Below are 12,230 nucleotides of genomic sequence, written 5' to 3' on the forward strand. Positions count from 1 at the left end.
TGTGTGTGTGTGTGTGTGTGTGTGTGTGTGTGTGTGAGTGTGTGTGTGTGTTTGTCCATCCATTGTCATCCATTAAATTAAGAACTTAGAAAGGAGGAGTTTGATTGCCATGGTTTTTTGCTCTATCCATTCCAAATAAGAATAGACTATCGAGCTCTGTCTAATCGCAGTCGTAGTCATTCTTTTAGAAGCAAAATAGCTACTTAGAAAACCGCTTATTCGGGGCGGGTCAAGGGGGCAGGAGCTCCAGCAGGGGTTCCCCAGACTTCCCTTTCCCGGGCAACATTGACCAGCTTAGTGTCGGTCAATGTTGCGGTCCCAGGCCAGTGTTGAGATAAAATCTCTCCACCTAGTCCTGGGTCTCCCCCGGCCTCCTCCCCTCCTCACCTAGAGCAGTGGCTCTTCTAGGAGTTCCTCACGGATGGCTGAGCTTCTCCCCCTATCCCTAAGGGAGACCCAGCCACCCTCCTGAGAAAACCCATTTCGTCCCTTTGTACCCGCGATCTCGCCCTTTCGGTCATCACTTTTATTTCAAACCAAATCAAATAATACAGGACAATAACCTTATAGCCCTAGTATAACAATAATCAAACTTATTGTAAACCTATATATTCATACATAGAATGCCACTACCTCCTTCTCTCTCCCTCTTTCTCTCTCATTCTCTTTCCTCTCTCTTTCTGGCTTTCTTCATCTCGCTTTCTTCCTCCCCCTACACCTCTCTCTTTCTATTTCTGGATGACTTTCTCCCTCTCAGACCCCCTGCTGCAGAGCAAGAGGGGGGATAAGCCTCCTCTCTCTCCCTTTCTACCTTTTCTCTCTCCCTTTTACCTTTTTCCCTTTTCTCACTCCTTTTGCTGCAGAGGAAGAGGGAGATACTCTCTCTCTCTCTCGCTCTCTCCCTTCGTACCGCTCACTCTGCACCAGAAGAAGAGGGGGATACTCCTTTTCTCTCTCTCTCTCCCCCTTCCTACCTCTCACTCTGCAGCAGAGGAAGAGGGGAGATATGCACTCTCTCCATTCCGTCCTCTCACTCTCCCAGGTCTCTCTCTCTCTCTCTCTCTCTCTCTCTCTCTCTCTCTCTCTCTCTCTCTCTCTCTCTCTCTCTCTCTATCTCTTTCTCTCTCTCTTTCTGCCACCTCTCTTTCTATCTCCATCCCATAAATCAATTAGTCCCCACTCCAATCCCCTTGCTGTCTACGGAGTACGCTAAGTCACCATAGCAACAACGTCACTTCCAAGTGAGTTGTGCGTAGACGCGCCCCCTCAGGTGGAAAAGGCTCAGTTAACATCCCCCCCCCCCCAATACTATATATATTGTAAAAAATCTCATTGAGATAATGAGGGAGAAGAAGGGGAGAGAACATGGGAGCTTGAGGAAGGATTGTTTGTGTTTGTACAGATTGTGTTTCTGGGTCGTTAATTTGTGTGTTTGTGCCAACCTTTAACACACTGTTGTAATTTCAAGTGATAATCTTTTAAAGCACCCTTCCGTAATAATAGGTTCTGTAATGATAAGTAATGTATGTGGCACACTGCAAGAGTAAGGACACCACATCCAGTACTGGGGTATTGCACATCTTCATTTATGAATTCATGATCTGATATGGATATTCTAGGGGAATGTAGACATCCTTGCCCCAAATAGAAATATATTTGACTTTCGCACCAAACTGACTAATTGTAATTTGAGTTATGTGTAACTGTTTTGCTCAGGCCAAGGAAAGGGAAGTCATTAAGAAGAGAACAACACCAACCACCTCAAACAATCATACGCCCCTGTGTGTGAGCAGTACCCCACCTTGGTGGCGGTGTTGTTGTCGTCCACCAGCGTGTCAGTCAGCTCCAGGTGGCCGTCCTGTGCCACCTTCTGCAGAACCATCTGGAAGGTTCCCACCAGTCTGAACGCAAAGTAAGGGCAAAAGAAGAAGGACTTACAAATCACGTCAAGAGAGGTCAACGCACACCCATACAGGGATGGACTCAACTGGTGGCTGAGTCAAATATTCATCTCCATTCAGTTTGAATGTTTGATTACCATGAACCAATAGAGACCAATATGTAGAGAAAACCCAAACCAAACACAGAAAGTACTCCTACAGACAGCCACACAAGGTCTTAGTAATGGGCACCACTGAGTATGAGAGAGAAAGGCAGTTAGTATACATTTACTGAGACGACAGCCTTAACAGTATGCAGATCACTTTACTTTGTGTGAACTCGTTTCAATGCAGTTGCCAAACGCAAGTATTTAGAACGGCTTTTTGATCCAGGCCTGAAAATATTTTAAATTTATTCACACACATCCCCCTACCCCTACCCACATCCTCACACCCAGCCACCCACCGAACCATACACACACATACTTATTTAAAACGCATCTCCCCAAAGAACAACAAGATGAAACTCCAACCCCTCCTCAACGGTGCTGATCTCCTCTCCAGAGGAAAAATAACTTCCACTAAATCGACTAAACAACACTCACAGCCCGGCACCCATTTGTCCGTTTGTCCATTTTCTCTCCCCGTTTAGTCTTCTGCTGGGTTTAATTGGTATGTGGACAATAGAAAAGGGCTGTGAGCTGATGTGTGAAGTGAGAAGCCCCGAGCAGCAGACTGAGAGGCTGATGAGACCAGCACCGCTGCCTCTCCCAGTGGATACACTCACACATACACGCATGCATGCACACACATGCATACACACACACACGCACACACACGCACGCACGCACACGCACGCACAAACTCATACACATACACACATACGCACGCTTTTCGCACACACACTCACGCATAGGCCCGCACACACACACAAATATGCCCGCACACATACACACAAACACACAGACACCCTTTGGCTCTCTCTCTCATTCTCTCGCACAGAGAGATGCTCTCTCTCTATGCTCTACGTGTAGTAGATGTTCGTTAAGAAACAAATAAGATATCTGGTTTATAGGTGCATGTTTTCATTCATATACAGTTTCTGTTTGCGTGTATGTTTAATGGAGGTGTGTTTGCGGCAGTGTGTGGATGTGTGTGTGTGTGTGTGTGTGTGTGTGTGTGTGTGTGTGTGTGTGTGTCAGTGGATTTACTCGCTCTCTCTCACTGTCTCCCGCTCTCTCTTAGGGGTGATGCAGCAGCAACAAGGTTTTATTGGGTTTGACCGACGAGCAGGGGAATGAGCTCATCCCAATATGATCTAGACACTATGGGCATCCCACAGACACACCCACACATGCACACACACACACACCTACACAATGGAATGCACACACTACGGGCCCTATCTTGCACCCAGCGTAATTGACTTTCTACACCGACGCATATATTGTTGCTAGTTTGCGCAAAGCTAATTTTCCCCCGAAGCAAACTCGCGCCACTACACTTGCGCCCTGAGAGGTGTGTTGGCGAAAAGCAGAGCCATTTTCCGGCACAAATGATACATGGTGTTATCTCACAGACCGATAAAGCAGTTGTGCAATTGACGGAAAAATACCTGGTCTAAGTGAACTAGCGGATAGCGCAGTTGGTGTTGCTATTTTGACGTACCATGGCAGATCGGAACTGCAACATAAGCTTACACACCATAGGCTATACACAGCACAAACATGCAAACGATTAGCCTAATTGAAATATTATGATGATGATGTGGATTGTGGAAACATATTTTTTCCATAGGGGCTGCATGAATTAACACTGTAGTAGGCTATGCCATGCGTTAAAATAATAATAATAACAATACTAAAAGGTAGGCTATATCCCAGCCTTCCAAAAAAAACATAATTTTAGGTTAAATTATTTGGGAAAGAACAGCTGATACAGGGGTATGAAGTTGTACTTTTAAAACAATTCATCCGCAAACACCGTACAGCAAACACATATATTCTTGACACAGACATCGTGTTCAAGCCCATTACTTTTAGGATTGATGAGTATTTGATTGTGAGAAATTATAGTTTTACCGCGAATGAGTGGTTAAAAGAATGAATGAATGTGTGCACCCATCGGTTTAAACACACGCAAACTAAACAAGAAACACATAATACAGTCCATGGCAATGTACATTTTATTGCTAGAGAAGCTTTCTACTGCTAGAGAAGCTGTCTTGCTACGGTTTATCATCCTCTGTGGTTACCTGGATAGAGAGCTATTTATCTAGAGGATCACAAAGAGGTTTTTTTAATGGTGGTCTCTCTAATGCTTAATAAGTACTGTCTGGAATACCACAAGGGAGCTGCCTTGGGCCGCTACTGTTCACAATCTTTACAAATGACTTGAACAGGGCCAAATAGTCCATGTATGCTGACGACATAACATTATATAAGTCAGCTACCACTGTGGAAGATTTGTCTGCAACTCTGAATAAAGAGTTGCAACTAATATCAATTCAATTCAATTGTATTTGTATAGCCCTTAATCACCATTACAGTCTCAAAGGGCTTAACAGGCCAAATATTTTATGATCAGACTGGGTCAAGAATAACAGAATGGTCTTAAACATCTCACAGACAAAATGCATTGTATTAGTCTCACAATATATGTGACAACTAAATCCAAAACTCAATTTATCAATGAACGGGATACAAATTGAGCAGGTGGAAGAAACAAAGCTGCTTGGTGTCACAATGGACAGTCATCTGTCATGGTCTACTCACATAAACAACATAACCAAGAAAAGGTGGAGGGGTCTATCGATGATCAGGAGATTTGCAGGGTTCTTAACATCAACCTCTGTGGTCCAGGTTACCCGGCACTGGTTCTCTCCCATCTTGACTATTGTCCTGCTGTGTGGACGAGTGCAGCGAAAAAGGACTTGAGAAAACTACAACTAGTCCAAAATAGAACTGAAGGGCAAGCACGCCTTGCGCTTCAGTGTAGAAATAGGTCTATTATTTTACATATCCATTAGGCCGTTTGAAATTCATGTGGTCATGCATCTGTCTCATCGGAGACTGCAAACACGCTGTCAAATCATGGCTCTTATAAGGGATTGGAGATGGCACTCTAATTGTTTGATTGCATGTTACGCCCAAAACACACCTACGGGTATTCAGACCAACCCATTCTAGATTTGCATCGGGCGTAAGAGTCATTTATCCGCCGGTATAATAGCAACAGCGCCAGAGATCCGCCCACAAAGCTAATTCCGTTCTGCGCTTCTCACTTGCATTTCAGAACGTTAAAATAGGGCCCCACATATTTTGTATAAATATTTGTATTTGTGTGCACACAATATTAAGGCAAACAATTCTGAAAGTATATTCATTATCCTATAGAGAAGCTCAAATAAAGCTACTTTAAGTTAATTAAAAAAGGTATCTTGTTTATCGCACAGTCACTGCATTCCTCCTGCTTTAGTCCTGCTGTCCCTCCCCCTCTTCCTTTCTCTCTCTGTCCTCATTTCCCTCTAAAACCAACAGATAAACTGCAACAACAGCCATAACAATTGCACAGCCCTCATAACTTTGTACTGCAGACTATTATCTCAGAGCGAGCTCCTCCTCTGCCAGTAGCTTGTTCTCTTATTCCAAGATGCATAGCAATAGTAGTGCCCAAAGGGACCCTAACCCTAACCCTACTGCACCTACAGGATACAAGGATATTAAAACATGTCACTGTATGGTTTATATAGTTATGGATTTCCCCACAGTTGGCCAATTCCTCTCTGCATTCCCCATTCACACCGCCCTTCTATACAAGACACCAGCCTCCTTCCTTCTCACCAAACACATGGTATCCATAGTGATGGATAGGACCAGTGGCTGCAAAGCAAATGGCTTCAACCGTCCTTTATGGCTATTGTATCAGGGCTACAAGTTGCTGAATAATTGAAACTGGCAGGGCCTATCGTGTTCTACCTCACATTTTAGCACTTCAAAAGGCCACATTCAATATTGATGAAACCATTTACTTTCATCCGCTATATAATTGAACGTCTCCCTTCCCTTTCTGTCTTCTCTCTATTCTCATTATTTTATCCTGGATTAATCTTACATTTAAATTTTTTGGTGTGTGTGCTTCATTGAGGATCATGTAGAAGTGTTGTGTATGAGGAGGAGGAGTGTTGTGTATGAGGAGGAGGAGTGTTGTGTATGAGGAGGAGGAGTGTTGTGTATGAGGAGGAGGAGTGTTGTGTATGAGCAGGAGAAGTGTTGTGATTGAGGAGAAGTGTTGTGTTTGAGGAGGAGTGCTGTGTATGAGCAGCAGAAGTGTTGTGATTGAGGAGAAGTGTTGTGTTTGAGGAGGAGTGCTGTGTATGAGCAGCAGAAGTGTTGTGATTGAGGAGGAGTGCTGTATATGAGCAGGAGAAGAGGCCTTGAAGATGTAGAAGTGACTCCAGAGCTCCGTATCTCCTGGAGCCAGCACTCCTGCTGGGAAGCAGACGCTAATCCGTTTTTGAGAAGGGTGTCGAGGGGAAATGGACACCAGGCCGGGACGTGATTGAGCTTCTATTGGCAGAGGAGAGGTTCTGATGGACCGTACAATGCAATGACCAGGCTCACCTAATGCACAGATCGACACCAACTTGTGAGCACACGCATGCACACACACACACACACACACACACACACACACACACACACACACACACACACACACACACACACACACACACACACACACACACACACACACACACACACACACACACAGGTATATCAATGAAGACAAATTTAGCTTGAGAAAGTGTGTTAATATCATTTGATAGAGCGGTGTGTTTAGCACCATCAGCTCTCCCCCCTCCAGAATGATTTCCTACTTCCTTCTTCTATATTACATTTAGCTGTTTGCTCAGGATGATTTCCTTAACGAAATTAAAGCTTCTGATAGCAAATGATTGAAGAATCCTGACAGTAAAACAGCTGTTGCTTATCTGGACGATTTTAATTGTACAACTCTTGCCTTTTGACAAACACGTAGCCATCCTTTGTGCCATTTTAATGGACAGAAGTTACACTTTATGCATGACATGGACCGAGCTTGGCAAAAAGTAAAAAATAAAGAATGGAAAATGTACCACAAATGAAAGCGAGAAATAAATTGACTGAAAGTAAAAGAGAGAGTTGAGGAAAAACTAAAAACAGTGAGGGAGAAGCAAAGATACGGAGGCGGACAGGAAAGGAGCTTTGGTTGAGCGCTCTCTGCATGAATTATACACCAGCTTATCTTCCTTCAGCGGGATGCAGAGTCAAAGAAAACCCCCAAAGCCCATATGGGAAGATAAAATAGAGAGAAAGTACTGCAAAGGCTGCCAAAATACCCACGGCAAGTATTCAAACTGTCACAAACTCACAGGGACCGGGTTAACTGTAAACCATTTCAAACACAGTTGTAGCAACCGCCGCTTTGCAACCATACTGTCAGTTTGGCAGGTCGTCTGTTGTAATGGAACACAATCAGCACTGTATTCATCCATTGTCCTCATGTCCCAGCAGCTGCAGCTGTAATGAGCCATTATAAAACATATGTTCCAGTGATACAATTCAACTTTGTAATCAAAGGACAGGCTTTCTAGGCAGTATTTCCACATGGGCTTCACACTCGCTGAGCCAAATTGGCCATATCGATACAATTTCATAAACATGCTTCAAAACATTAGCAATTCCCCCCCTTACAAAAGCATTACATCTGTCCTTCCAACATCCTTGCAACTGGATGTTGGAAGGACAGATGCAACACAACACAACACAATGTGTTGTGTTGCATACTGTGGAGTGCCTAGATGCCCCAGACCCTCCACAAGGGGAGAAGGGGAACAGACCCCTGGCCCTCTCCCTCAGAGAGACACACTGGGAGAAGTTATTGACAATCCATATTGTCCAGTCAGCCTGCTGCATGGTTTGCAATGGGGAACTCCTGCCAGCCATTAGGCTACAAGCCAATGTCCTAGCCGCAAAGGCAGACACAACCTCTCCCCTCAGGGAGGACGGTAACAGCCCAAGAGAGAATGGTGAGCGGCCTTGAATAGGAGCCAAAGCTTTAAGAAATACAAAGAAGAGGGACACCACAGAAGAGGAACCTGTTGTGTGTGCTGCCTACCCTGTCCCACCCCTTTTTCCCTTGACGTCCAACCGGCCTCCGGGGTATATAAGCCCTCACAGGAAACCTTCCCAGAACTTGGTTCAGTTGGATTTGCACTCTCCCCTTCACCCTCATCATTTTTTGGTCTGTTTTACACACCAAGTGGTCCTCGGTTCCCTCAAACTGCTCAGTACGCTATTTGATAACTTATCTAGGAAAGAATGTGTCACTGCAATTTTGTAACAATTCAACAATTGTAAGCCAGTGGCTGCTTCCCTCTTGGCGTTGTTCAATCAATACCTGTAATAAGGATGAGAATAGGAATAGAGCAGCTTGTCTGAGCGGCCACGGACCGTCAGACCAGGAACAATAGAGGAAATGAGTGATCAATTGTGTGTGTTAATTTTGCCAGCTGGGAGACGGACTGGCATACGTGCATTGTTTGTTACATAAATGTTATGTAATACAAGCCGGCTCATCCCAGTTGTGTTCTAAGCGTGTTGTGTGTTTCTATACCCCCTCCTCACAGCCAGGGAGAGGTATCGTTTCCACTGGCCCTTGGGAGCAGGTGTGAGGACAACACAGTTTACGACCACTCCTGAATTATTTACACACGCTCAACCCTGCTTGTGAGGGTGTGCCCCCCTTTGTATGTGTGTTTGCGTGTCAGTCAGTGGTGGGGGCAGTTATTGAAAAGTCGAATGAAACACAGTATGACTGATAGACACCAATAGAGACACTCAGTCACAGCACCATGTGGCAAGTCAGACATGGAGAGATTGGCTGTTACTGAACTGGTTCTGAAGAGACGTTCCCGTCACAAAGCCAAGGCTCAAAAGCCGTATAGACAGATGCAGAAAAATTTAAGCTGCTGTCTGCAATTTATTTTAGCAAAAAAAACAGTTGAATTCTGTTTTAATCCTGACAGCGATCAATAAATCACATATTCTTACAAGATGCAAAAAATAATCCTGTATCTGTGGTTGTCGAAGGCCTGTCATTTCATTCAGCCCTAATGAAATGATTGGATGGCATTCCTGTCTGTCTACATACCTACCGGTCTACCTGCCCGCACTGTGCCCTGCACTCATTGTGCGTGACCCAAGTCCTCCACAAGGCTAGGCAGACCTATTGCTGAAGCAAGTGAACTGGTCACGTGTTTTGGTAGACTGGGTAGCCCCACCCATTCTGCCGGCGATTTGAGTTCACCCTGCACAAGGGTCTGGAGAAGAGCAATACATTTCTTTCTGCTTCCGATACGTTTCACCAAGCTGGCTGTTTCCCTTGGCGCGCTATTGGCTGGTTTAACACAATGACGACAGGGAAGTGATGGCAAGTAGCCAATTGCGTAGAGTCAGTTTAACTAGGCCCGTTGATCACGCCTCTTGTGCTGAAGAAAATGACGGCAGCTTCCCCAGACCAACGTGGAATCTACGATTGAGATAGGTCTGGCAATAGCCAGACTATTGTTTTGGGGGAGAGGCTTTGGATCATGTCCTGATAGGAGGGGACGGAATTTTTCCATATTTATTTTATATCATCCTCATCATACTCAATGGCAAAAAAATAAATATACCCCTTTTTTTATTAATGTTGTCATAGCAAAATGTTTACAAATTTATATTTGTACACTTCCGTTCTGACCAGGGACCCCCATGCATGAATAATGAATGGTAATGATGTGATAATAAAAAATATAAAAATAATAAATAATGACTAAATGCCATATATCTAATGAATATACATTACAATTTAAATATTAGATTAACTGCATTTCCAATGACAAACTTACATTTTTCATCTATGTTTATTTTTAAACCTTTATTTCAACAATACAATTTTGAGTAAGTATGATTTAAGGTCCAATGATGTATTTCCTACCTTAACAACTTACATTTATCATAGCATATTTTACACTAATCAAACATAGCATTATCCTAGCATCGCTGTATAGCTCCAGAGCCAAAAGACACTTCACCTGAGATTATTATCACCATTCAAGTAGTAATCACCTTCTTTATAACCAGTAGCTATAAGTTATAAAGCCATTAAGCCATGTCCTGGAGATCAGTGTTATCATGGCTCTACTAGTCTGCTCTGAGGGGACAGCTGTGAGCAGTGATAAAAGCAGGCGCCATGCAAACAAAGCATCAAACAATTAATCCTGTTTGGTTTTCAAATATATTCTGTGGGCAAGCCCCATAAATCATTGATCATCTTATACACCTGGACAGGCACGCATGCACACGGATAATAAGGGGACACACACACACACACACACACACACACACACACACACACGGCCAGCAAGTATTTGTATGGTGAGTGGACCCTCACCCTAGTATTGTGAGCAAGTGTGCACACACAAACGCATGCTCCCATACACGCACGCAAACACCTACACAAACAAACATGCAGGAACCCACTCTATAGACACATGGAAAACGCACACAAATACACAAATACAAATAAGAAAAAATAAAGAAGTATTAAAGAGAAAAAAAGCTGGTCCCCAGTTGATTTTACAGGTTCAACCGAGGGACCCTGCTCCATCTCAATTAGGCCGCCCCTCTGTTAGTCATAGCAGGCCACCCTGTTGTTCTTGCTCTAATATGCGTGGTGGCTCACTGTACACCAGGCCCGTCTATTATCCTGGTCTAACACGCTGTGATGGAAAAGTCCACTCAAAGCCTAGCCCGGTGGTTCTCTGTTGGCCGTTGCCGATTCAATTCACTCAATTTGAACAAGCTCCGCGTGCCCAAACCAAAGACTGCACAGTGCAATTCATTGGACATGGCACAAGCCCTGTGTCTTTTTGATAGCTCCCCAACTGTGATGGATGGATAGACAGAGGCTGCATGTCAGCTGTTGTTGGATGGGATTATCTTGATTGCTTTTTTCCATGCCTCACCTGTTGGTGAAGACCTTGCTGTAGTTCAACACTTGCACCTCCAATATCTCGTTACCATCCAGCTTGCTGCCGGTCGGCCATCGGAACGTCTGAAAGAGAAATAAATGAAATTGTTTTTCATTTGTGTGTGTGTGTGTGTGTGTGTGTGGGGGGGGGGGGGGGGGGGCAATAGTTTAATTGACAATAGTTTCAACACAATTGCAATGAGATGTGGATTGTAAAGTTGTGTTTAGGGTTGATTACAACTTATTTTGTCTTGAATGCCTGGCATCTGAAATGGATTTGACTGTGTCTTGGACAGCAGTCTCTTTCAGTTAACATTCATCTCTGTGTATCTCTGTGTCTTCCATGGACATGAAAATAAATCACTTTCTTTTGTCATTTGTCAAGTATCAAAGCAAACTACTGACAAATAGCATAATTGTGTACTCTAATATGGATTTCAATTTAGCCACTTTGTAGAAAATACACAGCTGTAGTATTATTTTACCATCCATTAAAATATAATAATAATACAATAACATAATCTTCCCCACACTGAGAGCCAGTCAAACCACAGTCCAATCATTGATCATGGAATAGCCTATTTGTGTCATATGCAAAAAAAGATGATCATCACTAAAAACATTCAGATGAAAAATAAAAAGGCTTTCAAAATCCATTACTTTGCACTTTGCACGTTAGCGCTAGCAGCTGTAGAAGCATAAAGCTGTCGAGTTATCATATTATGCCTTTCATTTCACGTGCCGTAAATTTCCTCCGTGCCTCCTAAAGATCTCAGCATGGACCCGTGTCGCAGCGATCCTGACATTGAGGAGGGTTTGGAGATTCATCCCCGGTAGGAAACGAGCGGAGGGAGACCAGAGGGAAGCCAGGGGTAATTACTTCCGTCAAGTTGGAAAGAAATTGGCAGATTCAGAGTTTGCGGTTCAATAGATCATCGCTGAAACATCCTTGCGACACAAATGACACCTCTAGCTAAATGTAGTAACCAAAACTACAACCTTTAGTTTTGAAAAAAATATCTCCTCTTATTTTTGAGGAAGTTTTTTTAGCAACAATTTCAATAGCGTCGCCATTGTTGACTCTTGAGTCCCAAAACTTGCTTCATAAAGACATGGCCTCTATATGGTCTTACTACAACTTTTAGTTCTGAAAAATATATTTCCTCTAATTTTTGAGGAATTTTTATTTGGCAACAATTTCAATAGCGTCGCCATTGTTGACTCTAGAGCCCCAAAACATGTTCCATATAGGCATGGCCTCTATATGGTTTTACCACAACCCTTACTTTGGAA

At 43.6% G+C, this 12,230-nt stretch overlaps 1 protein-coding gene across 5 annotated transcripts in view; it reads right to left on the reverse strand.

The window, feature by feature from the left end:
• The window catches only part of otofa (otoferlin a), a 79,773-nt gene that overhangs the window by 46,475 nt on the left and 21,068 nt on the right, over window positions 1-12,230 (reverse strand). For all 5 annotated transcript variants that reach the window (XM_079754074.1, XM_079754071.1, XM_079754073.1 and 2 more), the window contains exons 3-4: window positions 10,933-11,021; window positions 1,802-1,901 (exon numbers count right to left, since the gene is read on the reverse strand). In XM_079754074.1, the coding sequence (XP_079610200.1) occupies window positions 1,802-1,901; window positions 10,933-11,021 (189 nt within the window). The remainder of the gene's footprint in view (window positions 1-1,801; window positions 1,902-10,932; window positions 11,022-12,230) is intronic.

Source organism: Pollachius pollachius (genome assembly GCF_949987615.1).
Source record: "Pollachius pollachius genome assembly, chromosome: 16".
Classification (NCBI taxonomy): domain Eukaryota; kingdom Metazoa; phylum Chordata; class Actinopteri; order Gadiformes; family Gadidae; genus Pollachius; species Pollachius pollachius.